General features: G+C 39.4%; 1 protein-coding gene and 1 long non-coding RNA gene across 2 annotated transcripts; one reads left to right on the top strand and one right to left on the bottom strand.

The window, feature by feature from the left end:
* Window positions 1-5,903: 5,903 nt before the first annotated feature.
* On the bottom strand, window positions 5,904-7,103 carry LOC120290200. Its single transcript, XR_005548046.1, has 3 exons — window positions 7,050-7,103; window positions 6,117-6,190; window positions 5,904-6,016 (listed from the first exon to the last, which is right to left on the bottom strand). It is a non-coding gene; the product is annotated as an uncharacterized LOC120290200 (long non-coding RNA).
* A 10,507-nt stretch (window positions 7,104-17,610) lies between these two features.
* LOC104426148 (flowering-promoting factor 1-like protein 3) lies at window positions 17,611-18,321 on the top strand. The gene has a single exon (XM_018868101.2). The coding sequence runs from the start codon at window positions 17,703-17,705 to the stop codon at window positions 18,024-18,026; it is 324 nt and encodes a 107-aa protein (XP_018723646.2). The 5' UTR covers window positions 17,611-17,702; the 3' UTR covers window positions 18,027-18,321.
* The last annotated feature ends 1,329 nt before the right edge of the window (window positions 18,322-19,650 follow it).

Below are 19,650 nucleotides of genomic sequence, written 5' to 3'. Positions count from 1 at the left end.
TTGAAGGCACTGAAACAGGGGGAGCTGCCAATAAAATAGGTACTCCTTCACTTGCTTTTACCAGTGATGATGTCAGTCATTCTTCTGCTAATCCAGAAGATGTATATGCCTCTCAATTTCCTGAAGAAGCTAATGAGGTTTCATCTCCAAGTCTGGATGTTCATGCCAAAGTTCCATCATCTGCCTATACTCCAAAAACTGATCATGCTGAAGTGACCACTCAAACTGACAACTCAGTAGATCTTAAAAGATTGCTTGATGTTCTTATGGAGATAAAAAGTCGGATTTATGCTTTGGGATGTGAATTTCAAAACATGCAAAATGCTAATCAAGCCACTTCATTTCATTGCATGATCAAGTTCAAGCCCTTAATCTTCAAGTTCAAGCAATTGCAAAGGGTAAGGAAGTAGCGCAATTAAAGGAGGATCTGAGAAAGTTGGAGGAAACTGTCAAGTCGATGGGAGATTTCCAGCTTGTTCGTGTTTCAAAACAATCTTCATTTTATCAAATTCTCTTTTTCATCTCTACCTTTTTGATGTTGACAAAAATAGGGAGAAGTTGGTGCAGATTTGACCTTTAGATTTGACTTTATTTTTGTTTGGTTATGATTGGTTTGGACTGTGTTTTTATTGTTTAATGCTTACAATATCTTAAGCATTGTTGGTAATTATGATAAAGATAGTTGTTTTTACAAGACTAACTCGTTTCCTGTGGATGCAAATTCGATACTATCTTTATCCTAATTCATTTATCTTTTATGAGATATCTTTGTTTGCTTGAGTATTGTCTTGCAAGTCAAAAGTATCCAAATCTACAGGAAAGTTTTGTCATCATAAAAAATGGGGAGATTGTTGGAGAAAACTTCCTTATTTTTTTGAAGTTGACAAAACATTTTCTTTAATCTAGTTTGTAGAATTCTAGACTCTACCGTCAAAGTCTGAAGACCGTTAGACTCAAGATTTAAAGTCTGCCCTCATTGATAGTTTCTATATCGACAAAGAAGACTTATCTAAATGCGAGTATATCTTTAAAGATTTGATTCATGCAGCTAAAGAAGTTCTCACAGCTGGAGATTGCATCTCGAGATCTATTATTCGTATTGAAATTAATTCGAATAACTTAAATCCGTTGATTAGTGAAGTATACTTTGAAGGTTCTACTTATGGAAACCTAGATCCTAATTGTATGGGCAAGCATGATTGGTGGGCTATTTTCATATTCTTTAAATAACTTGAGATCTCCCTAATTGATTTTGTCCAACGGGTAGATTGGAAGAACTCATTTGGAAGGTGCCAACGGTTATAAAGGCATGGGAGAGTTTATAAAGGAAGACACTCTAGTTATTCAAGATGTGCGAGATAGATAAATTTCAAAGTTTGAAGTTCTTTGTACTTTGCTAATTCAATTGTTGAGCATAAATTCGTACTCAAAAGAGAGATTAGATATTGGTGAGACCTTGAGAAAGTGTAGCAGGATCTCTATATTGTGGAATCAATGATGTGAGACCATAACATCTCTTTTGATTCATAGTGAAATTCAGATAGTGGGCTGTCAGTGCAAGAGAGTGGACATAGGCTTGGTCTAAGCCAAACCACTATAAACCTTGTGTTCTTATTCTCTTCCCTAAACTCCTTTATTTTGTCCGTAACTCTATTTAATTGTTAGAGTCTGATTTCATCTGCAAAATCTATTGTCAACCAGACTCAGGTTAAAAGTGAAATTTTTTGCTATATTTTGCAAAATTTGTTTTCATATCTATTCACCCCTCTCTAAGTGTTCATACTAGCACTTTCAGATCTATCTCCGGTCTCTGATCAATTTTTAATTATGTCATAATGACCCTTACAAACTAGCACGGTCGAGCAATCAATTCCTAGTTGAATTCTTAAGTCTATTGCATTAAAATCCTTTAACGGCTTCACCTGATAGGCTAGTTATCTCACGAGTAGCCATCTCAGAGAAAAACACTATAGGCACGTCGATGAAATGCATAACTTATTCAATCGAAATTAGAACTTGAAAATCAGGATGTCACATCGGATACATGTCGGAGTGTCGAACACGACACAAGGGCTCCCAAAAAGTGTCAGTGCTTCTTAGGTTGTGTTGGATAGTCAAATTTTGGTCACCTTTCCTACTTTTATGTTTGATGAAATTGAAATGCCGTGTGCGTTCACTTCCGCTTTCATGAGTTTAGTGTTATCTGATAAAAGAGGATGAGAGGGGCATGTTTGGGGTTTTATCAAGAGAAACACACTTATCCAACTGATTTAGCAAAGCTGCATTGTATGAGACAATTTTTTAATACGATAGGAAGCATGATTAAGCGCCTGAACTCTCAATGAGTTCCAACAAAGATCGATCTTTGCTCACTGGACACCAGTGTCACAATTTACATTATGGCATTTTTCTCTTTCAGCAGCTGAGAATGTAAACGTGTCCATTCCGAGTGGAAAAGGTTGGAATTTGATGTGTATGTTTTCACTCAAAACTTCGACCATGCTCAAGTCAGGCATCAATGGGCTTGTTATTGATTCTGTTAGAAAAGAGGAGCATTTAGGCGACGATTTTGGTTGGGATTTCAAAGGCGCAAAAATTGAAACTCAATTCAATCATGAGAACTATAAGGTAACTCTAAATAATTTGCCTTCAATTAGAATACAGTTGAGAGGAAAAGGGTAAATACGAATTTAGATAATGTGATTGTATCCACTAGAGCTGGCAAAACATAATGTTTGATTCAAGCTAGCAAAATTACAAATTCGAACCATCTACTTTTTCTGGACAAGTAGTCCTAATATGATAACAAAAGATAAACAAACAAAAAAATTACACCTAACTTGCAAGACACATAAATGATGCACATTATAACTTAATTTTGCACCTTCTCATGTCATCTTCAAGCATTGTAGGCGAAGCCTTCGTGATAGAATAAGTCACATTGCTTGTAGGCAAACACAATTACTTAACCTTTCATTTCATTTCCAACTTCGCTTCGGCCTAGCATCTTATGTCATTCTAGTTTAAATAAATTCAAAGAAAAGGTTCACGCCCTAGAATGCATCCACGTCTTAGCCTTATTGGATAACTAGGCGCTCTTTGTTCCCCTAGCATTACCTATGCTTAGACCCTTTATATGGAGCCTTTGATAAGAATAAAACCCCCTTCAAGCTACCTCTCCCCGGGTGAATGCGTAAATTAGATTCTTCCTCCAAAGCGCAGCCGAATTCCCTGTGTAAAGCATATGGGTTACGAAGCCCAGTGAGCACTTTCGGGCACGCATTTTGTCGGAAAATCTATGGTTTTAATTGGCCAGTTTTGACGAGTCTCGCGTAATGTTCGAGTTTTCTCTCACGTAATGATCGAGTTTTTCGCCATGTCTTCATTTCCCTTTCTCTTCCCTTGAACTCTGCCTTCCATTTGAAAGACGAGTGTTCATCATCATCTTCTTCCTCACTGCTTCTCATCCTCTTTCCTTCTTTTGCATGTGCAATTCCGATCATTTCCTTCGGCCATCTGAGTCCTCTGGGTCCGATGTATACTCCAATACCCTCAGATATCAGTACTTCCTACTTTGCATGTTGACGATCGGAAACATGCAACCCCTGCAAATTACAGTTTCGCTCATTGCTCACCCAAATTATACATAGTAGTGTGCTTTGGTTATTCTCACCATGGATGAACGGGACGACACCTCCAGAATTGCTTCTCTTTGCAGTCGCCTGGGTCGTTTATGCTCTGAACAGGAGTTGGAGGTTTGGGATGATCTCCCTGCATCGGCCAAACTGCAGGATTGTCGCCTAATATTGGTGGGTAACATTTTCACTAACCCTTCTGTGAATTTATCAGCATTTCATGTCGCGATGAAGAAAGCCTGGAGAGTGGATCATGTTGAGATCACTTCAGCAGATACAGGGTTGTACATAATCAAATTTCGCACTGAAAGTGAAAAAAGACGCACTCTGGATGGTAGTCCTTGGTTGTTTTCAGGACAGTTGGTTAATCTACGACCATGGCAACCTAACACTCCTTTACAACATTATGACTTTGGACAGTGTCTGTTTTGGGTGCATGTTATTGGCTTACCTCTAGAATGGACTTCTCCTCCTATCTTGCGCAGAGCTGTATCCCAGATAGGTACGGTTCAGGATGTGAAAACTGATATTTCTGCAAGGATTAGAATTGCATTACATTTAAAAGAACCCTTGAAAACAGGGAAACTCATCTGTATTGACGGCAAGACCCTTTGGCTCGATTTCCGTTATGAGAGATTGTCCCATTACTGCTACTCTTGTGGCAGGCTGGGTCATTATGCTACATCATGCCCGGAATATCCTTATGACGAAGCACAATTCGATGGTCGGGACACGATGACCTTTGGACCCTGGCTCAGAGCTGAACTGAAACAATTTAGCCCCTATTGGGATGCTTTTTACCACCCTAAAGTCCCAGTTGAGCAAATGGAAGAAACAGTACCTGACACTCCTCCTCCAATTCAGCCTGCCCTCCCTCCAATTCCTATTACAACTTCCACTGCTACCACAACGGACTTAGTACCTGCAGCAGTTAAGATGAAAAACCCTCAGATCCCTCCAATGGATAAGCATCACCAGCAGAGAACTAAGATTCCTCGGCCCATGCCTCTTGGAGGTTCTAGCAAAAAACCGAAAAGATACTCTCCCTATGATGTTAAACTCACCTCATCGGCAGCTTTTGATGAGTCTCTCCTTCTGGATGCCCCTGTTTTGGAGGCAGCTCTCCCTGATCTTCGGGCTTTGGCGGCTGGCCCTAAACAGCCATCGGGTTACCAATGAAACTCCTGAGTTGGAATTGTCAGGGATTGGGCTCTCCCCTGACAATTCAAGCATTAAAGGCTATGGTAGCCTATGATAAGCCCGATATCGTGTTTCTAATGGAAACAAAGAATGATCAACTTTTTGTGAATCGATTACAGCACAAGTTTAGCTTTACTCACTCTTTTGTGAAGGAACCTGAGGGCCTCAAGGGTGGTCTACCTTGTTTTGGAATGACAGTTTTGATGTTACTCTTGTACATACGGATTCTCACTTTCTGGATTTCATTGCCTGTGATCAAAGGACATCAGCCTCCACTCATATTACTTGCTTGCACGCCCCTCCAACTTATCAACTCCGTCAAGACTTCTGGGATACCATACGAATCCTCTATGCTGCAACTCATTTACCTTGGCTATGTCTCGGTGATTTCAATGATTTCCTTTCTCCATGGGAGAAGATGGGCCGAGACCTGCATCCACTTCTCGTATGACATCCTTTCGTAATATGATTAATGATTGTGAGTTAATAGAACTACAAAGTAAAGGCTGTGAATTTACCTGGTCCAATAACCGAGCAGGGGATGCGCTGGTAAAGGAGAAGCTCGATCGGATGTTCTGCTCACTGGAATGGCTGACATCTCACCTTACTGCAGAAGTTTTTGCACTACCTCCTGTTGGCTCCGATCACCGTCCCCTGTTGTTGACATCTCGTTCAGTATCTGTAAAGCGAGTAAAATTTTTTCAATACGAAGCATTCTGGAATCAAGATAAAGAGTGTCATCACATGGTAAAACAGGCATGGGAAAATAGTTGTCCCTCCTTGTTATCCAAATTACAGGCGGTTGCCACCAGGTTAGCAAGTTGGAGCAGGGGCCGATTTAACAATGGTCATCACCGCATCTCACACTTACAATCTCAACCGCTGAGACCATTATCAATAGAACATCATATCGGGAAGGAGATAAGCAACGAGGCTAATGCTCTTAGATGTGAAATTCAAAAAGTATGGCTTCAAGAGGAACAATTAAGGCTATGCGGTCTTGTATACAATGGTTAAAATGGGAGATCATAATTCCAAGTTTTTCATGCATACACTATGCAAAGAAGGCAACGCAATCGAATTACAATGCTCTTAGATACTAACCATCAGTGGATCCGAGAACCAGATCAGTTAAAAGATCTTGCGCAGGGCTTCTTCTCTCAGCTTTACAGATCTCAGGGCTACAGGAATTTCCGTCCTTTCTTAGAACAGTGCCCTCCAGTAGTAACACCTGATATGAATGCATACTTGCAACGTAGAGTAACAGAGGAGGAGATTTACCTAGCCACTTGCCAGTTAGGAGCTTCGAAGTCTCCGGGCCCTGATGGTCTCCCTGGCCTTTTCTACCGGCATCACTGGAATGTTATTAAAGATACGATTATTCAAACAGTTCATGAATTTTTCGATACGGGTATTATGCCAACAAGACTAAACGAACGATCATAGCCTAATTCCTAAAGTTCAGCATCCGGTATTGAGCGTTCCGTCCTATAAGTCTTTGTAACTTTGCTTACAAGATCATTTCAAAAATTCTGGCCAACAGACTCAAACCATGGCTATCAAATTTGATTTCCCAGGCAAGCAGCATTTATTAGCAACGGGATCGGGACAACATTATGGTGGTTCAAGAAGTCATGCATCAATTCAAAGTGCGAGCATGTAAGAAACGTTTCAACCTTATTTTAAAAACAGATATGCAGAAAGCCTATGATAGGGTTGAATGGGACTTTTTGGAAGCATACTTGAAGCATTTGGGTTTCCATGACAGCTGGGTTACTCGTGTAATGGCTTGTGTTACAACAGTCTCCTTTAGTATTCGGTTTAATGGTGAACAACTTCCTTATTTTCAACCTACTAGAGGACTGCGCCAAGGTGATCCCCTCTCTCCATATCTTTTCATTTTACTTGCCAATGCCTTATCAGCTACTCTTACTCAAGCTGTGGACATAGGTCACATTAAGGGGATTCAATTTAATCGCGACTGTCCAAGGTTATCTCACCTATTTTTCGCTGATGATTCAGTATTTTTCCTTGAGCCACTATTTCGAATGCCAAAATCTTGCCAATCTACTCCATCAATATTGTTATGCCACAGGCCAGCTCATAAATAGAAATAAATCCGGTGTGTTCTTTAGCAAATACTGTCCTCTTTCTTTACAACATACTCTAGCACAGCAACTAAGGGTTCCTATCCTCAGTAAATATGGAACATACCTGGGCATTCCATCCGATTGGGGTCGTTCCAAGAGGGAGATGTTTTCTTGGATCCTGGCAAGAGTCAATAACAAGTTAGCAAGTTGGCGGGATAAATTTCTCTCGAAGAGTGGCAAGGAAATTTTATTGAAATCGATAATCTGAGCCTTACCGATATGCCATGTCTCTCTTCAAGCTTCCATTTGTCTCTGCGATTGATCGAAAAGAAAATCTCAGCATTCTGTGGAGTAAACAAACTAGTCATTCAGGCATTCACTGGAAAAACTGGTCAGAATTAAAGCTTTCTAAAGATTCAGGGGGGATGGGGTTCAGAGATTTAACCAATTTCAATACAGCAATGCTTGGCAAGCAAGCATGGCGTCTCTTTCAGCATCCTCAAGCTATCGGAGTCAGCTCTTTAAAGGTTTATACTTTCGATTTTCATCTTTTCAGATTTACCCCGGGACATCGTCCTTCTTGGGGATGGCGAGTTTATTAAAAGGCCGTGACGCAATTGCTCTAAACTACGTTGGTTAGTAGGGGATGGATCGCGAGATACACATTAGAGATGATAATTGGTTACCACAAGGCAGAATAGGAGGCTTACCAGGGGAGGGAGAACCACAACTAGTTGCTGATCTCATTGATTCCCAGCTTTCTGTATGGAAGTCCTCCTCTGTTACTGAATTCTTCGATGTCCCAATTAGTTCAGCAATCCTCAATACCCCAATCAATCCGTCTCTCCATCAAGATCAGTTGGTTTGGACAGAGACTCCTTCTGGTACCTACACAGTAAAGAGTTGTCATCATTATCTATCTTTCCAATCTCAGAAACCGAGTTCTAAGCCCTCTCCCTCTTATACTAACCCACCACATTATGGAGGAAAATTTGGAAGATGCATACAGCGCCTAAGATTAAAGTTTTCTCTGGTCGGCTTGCCAAAACGCCCTTGCTACAAAACTCAATCTCTATCAGCGACATATCATCCCTCATCCCAACTGTTCTTTATGCAATAATTCTGAGCCAGAATCACTCGAGCATCTGTTTTTTTTCTGCCCTTGGACTACTGCTATTTGGAATCATGAAGACATTCGAGTAAGTATTTCACCAACCTCCGTTACTCGATTCGATGCAGGTAGTTGACGAATCTCTCTCCCACAAGCGTCTCCAAATCTTGAAGTGATCGCCCATATCCTGTGGGAGATCTGGCGACACCGCAATCACGCTGTGTTTCGTCAGCTACCGATGGATCCTCTCCTCGTGGTCTCTGATGCCCTATCTCAAAGCACTATCTTCAAGGTTCTCCAACCCCTGCCAACGAAGATTCAAAACGCACAGGCAAGTTTAGAACAGAGATGGAACCCACACTGCGGGTCTTATTAAGTGCAATATTGATGGGGCTTTTCGCCCGGATTCAAACAAAGGTTCAATAGCTTGCATTTACAGAGACAGCAAAGGTCGTTTGACGGATGTACTCACCAGATCTGTGTCTGTCCAGACGGCATTCCAAGCCGAGATCTATGCCCTTATCTCTGCTCTTCAACGGCTACTCCAGAAAGGAATCCACCTTCAGAAATTTGAGATCGAATCTGATTGCTTGCAGCTGGTGGAGATCATCCGAACGAAACATCCGCCGCCGTGGAAGGAACGGCACCTATTCGCGATTCTCCGCGATCTCTTTCAGCAATGCCCTAACCTTTCGCTTCGACACATCCGGCGAGAAGCTAACCTAGCAGCTGACTGGGCTGCTAAAGCCCACAGGGACCAAGGCCCACCCACAAACTGGCTCCTCTTCCCTCCCCCTGTTTTCCTTTCTATTATCTCTACGGACGCTTCGGCGACAGCTTGTATGACTCTTTAATATAATATCAGTTATCTTTCGACCAAAAAAAAAAAAAAAAAAAAAAAAAAAAAAAAAAGTCACGCATCTTGTCCTCACAATAATAGTAGAGCTTGTGTTTGTTTTTTTGTAGATGTCAATTCTCACGGCGGCATGCTTTCTACGTTCACACCTTCTGTTTTGAAAGGTCAATCAGCTCCAATTACTCTCATTCACACTAGAAGAAGATATTATACACCTGCAAGATAACAATGTTACTTCTGTGACTAAAGCATGTGATTACTTCAATAAATGAATAATACTTAGAACTCATGAATAGCCAAGACTGAAGTAGCTTGTTATGATGTTTCAATAGGTGATAGTCTAATTTGGCAGGCAGTAGCGAACAAACTTACACAAAGCATATTATGGGATAATAATACATAGCAAATTGTATATTAACATACAAGGGTTTCATACCTTTACACCAGCTTCGATTTCATCCAACTAATAAAAAATTTCTCCATCCAATTTACTTAGACACACCAAAAAGGCAAAGAAAAATCTCTAAAAGTGAGATATATCCAGGGACGATATTTTATTTTTATTTTTGGTAAAGACGGACGATAGTTTTGTTTGCCTTTAGTCAAGTAACAGATTATTGCCCTTAATAATTCAAAAAAAAAAAAAATCCAAGGTGTGTTTGACACATTCCGTAGAATATGGGCCATTCAAAAACTAAAAATAGACGCATCATCAAAAAGAAGATAGAGGTTCAGAATAAAGGACGACATTCAGCTAGAGAAAATTAAGCTGATAGAACTCTAAAAAGAAACATCCATGACACACATCCAAAGATAGAATGAAACTAAAAATTCCACTCACATTGTGCTATATCCATCATTACGTTGCACCATAACATTACTCTAAAAAGTTGAGGAGTGAATCTGTACTCATAGTCTCTTCCTGTCCTAATGACTGAACAATGTTGCATTGGAACTCTACTTTTCGTCCATGGAAAAGGTAATGCAGTTGAAGCACTCACATAATATTCTGGATATGCTTCCAGATGATCCAGAACTAGTTGTTCTTACACCACTATGCTAGAAAGTATTTAGAATATACTGTTACACCAAGCCACTTAAAGCTAATAAAACTAACAAAAATATAGTTCGACCATGATGTAAACCATGATGCAACAGACTAATCAAACACCTTGCGTTTGTGTCATGTCTCGTTTTAATTTGAAGTAAGACCACATTTATTAATCTTCGACATTTTGCCAACAAAAAGAATTATCTAATTGAAAGAAAAGAACATGATGTTATCGACCAAGATAGCAATTTCAAAGGTCAGTATGAGAAGAAAGAAAGCTTCAAGTCCACAACTCTAGCATATTTCAAGTTTGCAGAACATGTCAGTCAGTCTTCTAAGATATATTAATTGATAAAATTAGACCCAATGATGTCCGGTAATAGGAAAAAATTAAGACGGGTGCAGCGATTGCCTCAAACAATATCCATAAATAACAACTTACAAAATCATGAAAAACCAATTATTTTCTTAACGATGAACAAGATACAATATTCAACTATTGGAGTTTCCTACATATCATAGGTCTTGTCAAGATACAGACACAGAAGTAGTTCAAAAGACACAAATAAGAGGGTCTTTGTATCCATGTCTTGTTTCAAGCTAAAACAAAGAGCACCCGATACACTTTTGGATCTCAAATAAAGTGGATCGATAACTTCAAAGAGTCGCAAAAAGTTTGCCACAAATATGTGCTCGAAAACAAAAGCAACAGTACGGAAACCAAGGAAAATGCAAAAGATGACCACAACGAACCCATTCTCACTAGTTAAATAAGGATCGGTTCGAACCTATCACTTCGCACAAACAAGCACACAAACTACCATATGCTTCATTTTGGCTATTACAATGAAGTTGATTGACCAACAGAATCAATTGCAATCGCAACAACTATTTTTCATTTGGCCAAAAATCGCAAATGCTATTAATTTAACCTTGACTTGTATCGGTAGTCAATTTCACATTCCAATTCAGTTCGGGGCATGCATCATATGTACAAATCATTGCAAGAATTGTCATTCATATGTGCCTAAAGCTTGGTTGTTATCCTTGCAATTGATTGGCCTTCGACACGGTTTGCATGAAATAATTGACTAGTGTTGATGATGAATCGATGTTCTAGTCGAAGGCCAAAAGCTATACTTAGTATTCCAAGTACTCACCATTGTTTCTTTTATGAGTACTTAGAATCATGGCTACTGTGCATTTTGGTTGCCCTATAAAGATGTATACCACTACTACAGATGTGGTAGATGTAGAAACTGATATTACTTATTGTAAATTGTCATCCGTTTTATGGATATAAAATGGCCTAAGTGAGCTTGTCTCAATGCACTTCAAATCCTGGTATAGGAGGTACGAGGACCTATGGATAGGATCTCTCCGTGGGTTTGACAATCCGAACTCAAATCTCAATGATATGGATGAACCGTCTGAGGCTTCGGACTAAGATAGGCGCACCGGCCCTATGTAATAGAAGAAGGGTTCCCAATTTTGGTTAGTACCCACCATGGCTGAGATAGGGGATACCCCAAGCCACTTTTATGTATGTGGGATAGTCATCACTACCCATGTAATATACAAAGTATTTCAGTGATGTTTGTATCTCATGTTCCCATGTTATTTGTGTTGGGGATTGTATGTTCACACTTTCTGCATGTGTATAAATAAGAAGCAAGTGAATTCGGGATGGTGACAATGCCTAGGATGTCGCAAAATAACCCACAACTCGACCTCTAAGTGAAGGGGGTTGTGACAATCCTACTCTAGCTGGACCTAACTATTGTACCCTCTAGATGAAGAACGTGGCATTACTATATCATCCATTTGTAGTTATGGCATATATAGCATGTATCCCACATTTGGTTCGAGTATGCAACTGGACTGGTTCTACTCAAGAATCGAACCGCCCAAAAACATATCCATGAATCAATTCTAAATGAATTCCCATCCAGAAACCAAACCAAATCACCATGTTTGAGAACTAGTTTTATAAGTTAAAAAGCCAAAATCCTAAATTCTTTTTCCGTGAAATTCTAACTTCAGCACTCCTTCATTCTTTGTTCTTTCTCGAACCTCCTCATCAGTCTTTCCTCTTCCCTAAATTTTTTTATGGATGAATGGGGAATGGAGTTTTATAATTTATATCTTATATTCCACGTTTGAACTTTTTATTGTTTATTATTGCATGTGATTACTTGTTCATCTTATGGATCGTAATTTTTGGCGGATGGGGATTTTTGTCATTCATCTTTTACTTTGAACCAGGCAACATGATTTTGCTATAACAAATGAACGGAAAAAAGAGGAACAAAAAAAAAATGGGTAGACCCTAGAACCAAATTGGAAAAACAAGATAGGTTCTAGGGTCCAAAAACTGAGAATCGGTTATAACAAGATAGGTTCCACATTCCAACTCTGTACCCACCGTAAAATTGATCACCCGTATTTGGTGAAATTGCAACGACAATATTTGGTTGATTTGCTATTCTGCCAAATGGTAAGATGGCATTACCGAATGGTCTCACATTATCACCATTAAGTACTGGTCCTATTGGCCTTTGATTTCCAACATTAGGGTATACTCTATTATATATTTTGATTTGTTGTATCATTGTTATTCCCAACTACATTATCCTAAACTATATTATTTTGGTTACTTGTATTACCAAGGCCAACTAAATTAGGGTTACTTTGATTTTCACCATCGGCAACCTCAGCCCTTCGTAAGGTTCCAAATATTTATCTGGGACTTCGTTCCACTCCACGCTTGCCCGGTTTGCGTTTGTTGCCCTGTGCAACATCATTTAGAAGGAGCGAAACAATATTCTCTTCGGGGAAAGGACTCCATCCTTTTCAGCCATGAAGAAGCGTCTTGAGATAATTGTTAGGGACAAAGCTTTGACCTTCCATCAGGTCCCCCCAAACACCACAAATCAAAGGTTGCTGCTTTGTTGGTCGCTCAACCCATCTATTTTGGCGGACTGATCTGCCTTTTGGTCGATTGACCTTCGTGAGTAGGGGGTTGCTTTCAACCCTCTTCCATTCGGAGATTTCTCCCAGTATCCTTGTTGTTGAAGTTCGAAGCTGAAGGCAGGGCCGCATCTGGTTTCTTCGAAGCTTTTTCAGCGCTGGGATCGTCCTTATCTACCAATCTTAAAGTTGGGTTCTTTTCCCTGCTCTTGTGTTGTTGTAAGGGTTGCCTTTGTACTGTTTGTTTTCCTTGTTAGTAGTCTTTTTGGATGCTTTTGCCATTGTTTTGGCTTTGCCTTCGTTTTTTACCTTGGCACATTTTCACTCGCTCTGACTTTTGTCTTCATGAGTGTAAGTTTTTTGTGCCAAGTTCTGCTATATAGCTATTTATAGCTCTTTGGTTTAAAGTCAATATCATCTTACCTTTTACCCCCCAAAAAAAAAACTACATATTCACTCTTTCTGTGTTTATTATTACAAGGTTATATTTACATATTTGAACTTGAAGTTTATTATTAACAAATCAATCGTACATCAATAATTCATTTTAAATATTATAATTTACAATATTCAAAAACTTGCCATCATTAATATTAGTGACAACTAAAGAATCGTTCATTTATTTTGCTGATATGACCATACTAGGTTCTCAATTCAATTGCTATACTCTTTGCAATATTCAAAATCCGTGGATTTACATAAGATAAAATTCATTGACTGATTATTTCATGAATATTGTTAGTACACCTATGGGGATAAGCAACACCAATTGTTCACTAAGTGGTTTTTTTCTCCTCATTTCTTTGACAAATCGATTTGTCCGAATGCGTAATTGTGGATTCATGACATGACCTGTACTATCAATCGTTAGACCTCCAGTCTTAAATATCTACTTGGTAGTTAAATGGTGACACTAATATGATATATTATAAGCATTTAAACGATCTTTTTTTTTTAATGCAGACTCCTTGAAATTAGTACATCAAAGAAATTTTAAAAAAAAATCATTCACTCATTATATTTCGTGCATGCTGTGGATCTTATTCTAGTATTAAATAAAATTTGTAAAAAATTAAAATTAAAATGGATGTATTGGTGGCTAGATAACTGACATGTGTCGACTACTTAGAACTCTGCTTTACACAGTATAGTGAAGATGAAGCCTTCTGGGCTAACCACCCACCTGGGTGGCGTTGCTGGCTTTGGGCCCTCTCCCCCTCGTGAAGGGGAGGGGTTCGAATCCCCAGTGCGTCGCAGGGTGACTTAACCGCTGGCGTAAGTGTGGTGGCCAGCTTGCGTCGGCCCCAGGTTCTTCCCGCCGGCTGTCGGCTTTCGGGATTTCCTGAGTCACCAAAAAAAAAAAAAAAAAAAAAGCCTTCTGGGCTCTAGCCCAGAATAACTAGCATTTTCAGATATTCCATGCTCCACTACCAAAGTAGGTGAGACCTCTTCTCCAGGAAAGGTAACAATAATATGAAAAAATAAATAAGTAAAAGAAGAGGACAAAGCTTAATCCCATATACGCCCAAAAGTATTCCATGATGTCTTGTTGTAAATTCTTTGGATTCTAGATCCTCCATCTATGAGATTTTTTCTTATTAAATTGAAATATGAAGTTCTTCGTTCCAATTCAAACATAAATTGCTCGACGTGAGTTTTACATATTCTATCCCTTTCATCCTTTAATCTAGTTAATTGCATATATAAAAATCTCGTCATTCTCATTCAAGCGCAGAATGTTATCATCAGGTTATCCTAATATTCATTAGGGAATAGATACTACATTCCCAATGTCTAGTACTTTATTCCTATATCAACGTGAATTCCCATCTTTTTTATAATGAAAGTTGAGCTTAAACCCTACGCTAGAGAAGCAAAGTGTTCTATATTAGCTTTAAATATTCCCTCCGCAACCAATTCTCTCTCTTTCAGTGCCTCTCCACAATCCAAGAATAATCTATCTTTGCCCAATAAGTCTTCGCTACAACTAATAATGAGTAATATGGGGAACAAATTCATATCCTTCGATAGGGGGCCCTAAATAAATCAATTAAAATTAGGATTTGTGATATATTAAGGTGGAAAATTATTATGTGGAAGCTCACATTAAAGGAAAAATTCTCTTTATGTCTAATTGAATTTTGTTTGTATGGTAGTGGTGTGCAGGTGCTTAAGTCCCACATATATCAGCTTTGAGTGGCGAAAATTACACAATCAATCCTAAACTTATCATACAAATGTTTGTTCAATTCAAAAAAATTTCAATTTTGCTAATTTTGTTTTCAATATCCACATGAAATTCCATTACAATACTTCTAGTTAATTTTAGCTAGAAATCACCAATAAGACGGTTCAACTTCAGTCATTGTTGACCATCTTACGTGACATATTGCCACGTTAGTAATTTCCAGGTAAAAATTAACAAAAAAATTATATTGAATTTCACACAAAGATTTAAGACTAAAATTAAAAATTTACAATATATTTATGATTGACTAGACAATTCCTCCACTTTTGAGTGCATGGGAATCCAGAAAGGAAGCAGAAAAATGCATAAGGGAAACTCCATTCATATAACTTACATGAATTGAATACCTCATGTAAAATATCACTTGATGTTGAAGTTTAAATCTCACTAGAATAGCACAATTTGCAACCTAAATGTTTCGTGAATCAACAGGATATTAAGGCGGTGCTCATGTAGCAGTGTTCATCGTTGCTTATACTTTTCTTATGGGTCAGTACGTTGCAAGTATCAAAATTTTCACTTGAGACCTAAATTACTATTGAATTGAAATGTCTGAATCCTAATATATGTTTTCCCCCTATTCTTCACCTAGCCGCTGCTTGACTCCACAACTACTGCCGATTGCGCCTAGCGTCGGAGTTGTCGCCGCAATCCACAGTATTTGCTTTCACTGTTGGGGTATCTTATGTTTAAAATGAAAACTTTGTAGTAAAAGTTTAACTTTTGTCTCCAAACTTGTGCACTTTTTACCGAACAAGGCCTTAAACTTTCAATTTGTCTACTACTTTTCTGATCAAGTCTCTCTTGATCATCTAATTTTGAGGTGACATGTCTTTTGGAGCCATAAAAAAATCTTACATGGCCTCTAGTGCAGCATAAGGACCAAGAAGTCTCATCACTCAATATCCCATTACCAGTCAACGTCGGCAAAAAAAAATTCGACGTCTAACCCTCTTATCGGGTGTCGGGTCTGAGGGACATGTTAACTAAAATAAACTGGATTAGTAGTCGGAGATATGCGATTAGAAAAGTTATGCATGTTCAATTAGACACAATTAGACAAATTAAATACCTTTGAGAACTTGATTAGAAAATAAATGCGCGAGTTCAGGGGCCAAAAATTGACTTTAATCTAAATTTACATCTTCAAATTATTCTTTTAAAGATGGACACGTTAGCTCATACAATTGTAATTTTTCAGATACATTCTTCTTCACATATTATCACATGATGGTGCTTGTGTAAATAAATAGTCGGCATATCTATCAAGTTTCTTGATACAGCTAAATTAGGAAAATGACATTATTAGTGTTATAATTTAGTGTTGTACATTTTCAAGTAATCATTTAAATGCCATAACTTTAAGTTATATAAACGATTTTCTTATCTAAAAGTTTTACATGGCATTACATTAACATTAAATCATCCTACGTGACTCACCAGAGAAATGATGACATTGAAAATGTTTTAAACAATCGTCATTTAAGCCCTTTCTTGCCCTAATTTGAGGATTTGAGACGAAATTAAGTTACAATCCAAATCCAAACCCGAGCCCTCTTTTTAATTGCAAACCAAAATCAGTGCTTCACGTCAGATGGCATGTTGGCTGCACCCCTGCTTCAGTCGGCACCACCATCATCATTCGATCTCTCTCTCTCTCTCTGAGTCCTCGGCACACTTGGCTTCACCAATGCCTTGCCAGCAGCAGGACAAGACGACCGCGTCGCCACTGAGCAATCCGTTCGGATAGAAACTAGAATTTGGGGCTAGGGTTTTTGGAAATAAAATCATAAATAATTTCTAATTTCAGGAAAATATTTTGGGTTTAGGGTTTCGTGTATTTAGCAAATTGAACTTAATTTCTTAATTCCGGGCAAATTTGTGTCGGCAAATGGCTTCGTTTGATTTATATCTTGAATATTGACATCTTCAATGAGACCCATCAACTATTTCTTCTACAGCAATGCCACATGTGATTTCCAACCGTATAAGGATGATAGATTTTTGGAAGTCACGGTGCTTAAATGAAAGAGTCGTATGAAAATTGTAGAACGGTTAGTGTCTTTTTTCCTTAGATCAATCCGATACACAAACAAACAAAGTCACATTCTTTTGCTATCCTCTCCTAGAGTGCGTCTCAATCTATTTTTTTTATTTTCCCTCCAAACAAAGATTCTCATGGTGGGTTCAATGGCTTAGGAAAAAGAAGGATCGGATTCTTCTCAATCTGATCATGCCCACATAAGATGGCAAAGTGTGTCCCCAAACACCCTGACCCTGGATGTATCCTTACACGATAAATCCCCCGGTGAGTGGGCCCCGCCTTGGGCCGTGAACCAACACCCATGAGGCCCTTAATATTCACTTACAAACTGACCAATCATTATTATAAGCTGATGATACATACTTCCTCCGCATCACGTCCCTTGCCTATATATATGCATCACAGAAGCCACAATCACTTGCCATCTCCACAAGAGCCAGCTCATCGACCAATCTCACACAGCACGCTCTACTTCCTCCCAATCTCACATTTATAAAATGAATGGGGTTTCGGTGTTCAAGAACGGCGTTGGCCGGCTGGCGGAGGACCCAGGGAGCGAGGTGTCCGGCGGCATCGGGCGGCGGAAGGTGCTGATCCACATCCCAACGAACGAGGTGATCACCTCGTATGCTGACCTCGAGAGGAAGCTATCCTCACTCGGGTGGGAGAGGTACTACAACGACCCGGAACTCCTCCGATTCCACAAGAGATCCACCCTCGATCTCATCTCGGTCCCCAAGGACTTCAAAAAGTTGAAGAGCGTGCACATGTATGACATCGTTGTCAAGAACCCCAACATTTTCAAAGTCCGGGACATGTGACTTAAATCGACCTGACCGTGGCCAGGGCCAGAGCAGCGTTGCATGATTCCTTGGGTCTTTAGAAGTTACTCTTGCTTGGGGTGTATTGTCGTCTTGGTGGGGATTTGGCAAAGGAAAGTGTGATGGTTGCTTAGGATAGAGAAGCAAAAACTGTAGTGGTGAGGGAGGAGTTCTCACACGAAGAAGATGAACTGAAAAAAAGTTGGTTTGAGTCAGTGGGTGTGTCATGGTTCTATGTAAATTGTGTTTTGTGATTATCTGGCAATGAATATTGGGTCTACTTGTGTGTGATAAAGTTTCTTCTTCTTCTTCTTTCTATCTTTTGGTTCTCTCTAACATAAGGAAGCTACTAGATAAACAATGATATAGATTCGCTCTGGGTGGCAACACCAAAGAATCCCATTCGTAGTGATGGGGAGCAATCGTTTGAAAAGGGGCGAGACGAGAAATAAAGATAGAATCTTCTTGGAGTTATACATTTGTGCATGTATAGGACATATAGTAATTTAAGACGGGTATAAACATTTCTGGACGCGCATGAAGTGACATGATTTGATGGTCAGCATGCAAAATGCAAATTCTCGAGGTAATGTTTTGCCTCCCAACCGTTCACATCATTTTATCCGAGTTGTGTGGAGAGGGTTCTCTCTAACACACCTGTTGGGAATGACTGATCCCCGAAAACCGGATTCGACACTAAATCGAACCCCTAAATCAAATGCGGAAGACGAAGCCCGGGAAAACACGTATCACCAATCGTAAAGCACACCACGGATTTGAGCGTACCTTGTTAGCCACAGATTAAACACCGTCGTCAATGGAGGAAGAGAATCCGGTCGATGAAGCCTTGAAGGGAAGAAATTGGAAGCCGTATGCCTACTGTTCTTCGGGAGAGAAAACGCGCGGGAGAGAAGCGTACGTTGATTGTGCCAAAGGGTGCGTCTCTCTCTCTCTCTCTCCTCCCTTTTATACCTTCCCCCATCCACGGGCCCTATTCCCGTGGGCCGGGCTTTTTGGGCCCAACTTGGGCGGACGGGCCAACTCAGGCCCATCTCATAAATCCATCATCTCCCACTCGCACATGGTGGTACAAAACCAACATGGGCGGACAGGCCCTACTCAGCCTCATCAGAGAAAAATCCATCATAGACTTTCTCTTAACATGGTGGACCGAACATAATCCTCTTTTCCTCTCTTCAACATTCATACCGGTGAATAATCCGTGTGACCAGCATACTTTGAGAGCTCGTTGCCATACATCTGTTAAGAATATATAGCAGCTCATAATGGGCATCACACTCCGAGTAGATTTAGTATGCAGTACCCTAGATCGATCGATCACATTTATATCTCTCTTGATCTCTTTTAAATAATGATATATATATATATATATATATATATATTGTATTCACAATTATGATTATCACAAAGACAGTCATAATTGGTTAACCGTGAATACAAAACTACAATGTGATTCTCCAAAATCGGTCTTCCTCTTTCCTTCAAACTCTCAATTTCAGTTCAGCTTGCTTTTCTAGAAATGTCCCATTAGATCGAATCAAACTCATGACCATTGGCAACATCCTAAGATAGCAAACACTAAATAGAAATCTTGAGAATAAGT

This window comes from Eucalyptus grandis, chromosome 2, assembly GCF_016545825.1.
Source record: "Eucalyptus grandis isolate ANBG69807.140 chromosome 2, ASM1654582v1, whole genome shotgun sequence".
NCBI classification, from domain to species: Eukaryota; Viridiplantae; Streptophyta; class Magnoliopsida; order Myrtales; family Myrtaceae; genus Eucalyptus; species Eucalyptus grandis.
This window is presented reverse-complemented; position numbering and strand designations above follow the sequence as displayed.

What these genes read in the sequence shown, in the direction of transcription:
- LOC104426148 (XM_018868101.2), top strand. Translation starts at nt 17,703, where the DNA reads ATGAATGGGGTTTCGGTGTTCAAGAACGGCGTTGGCCGGCTGGCGGAG.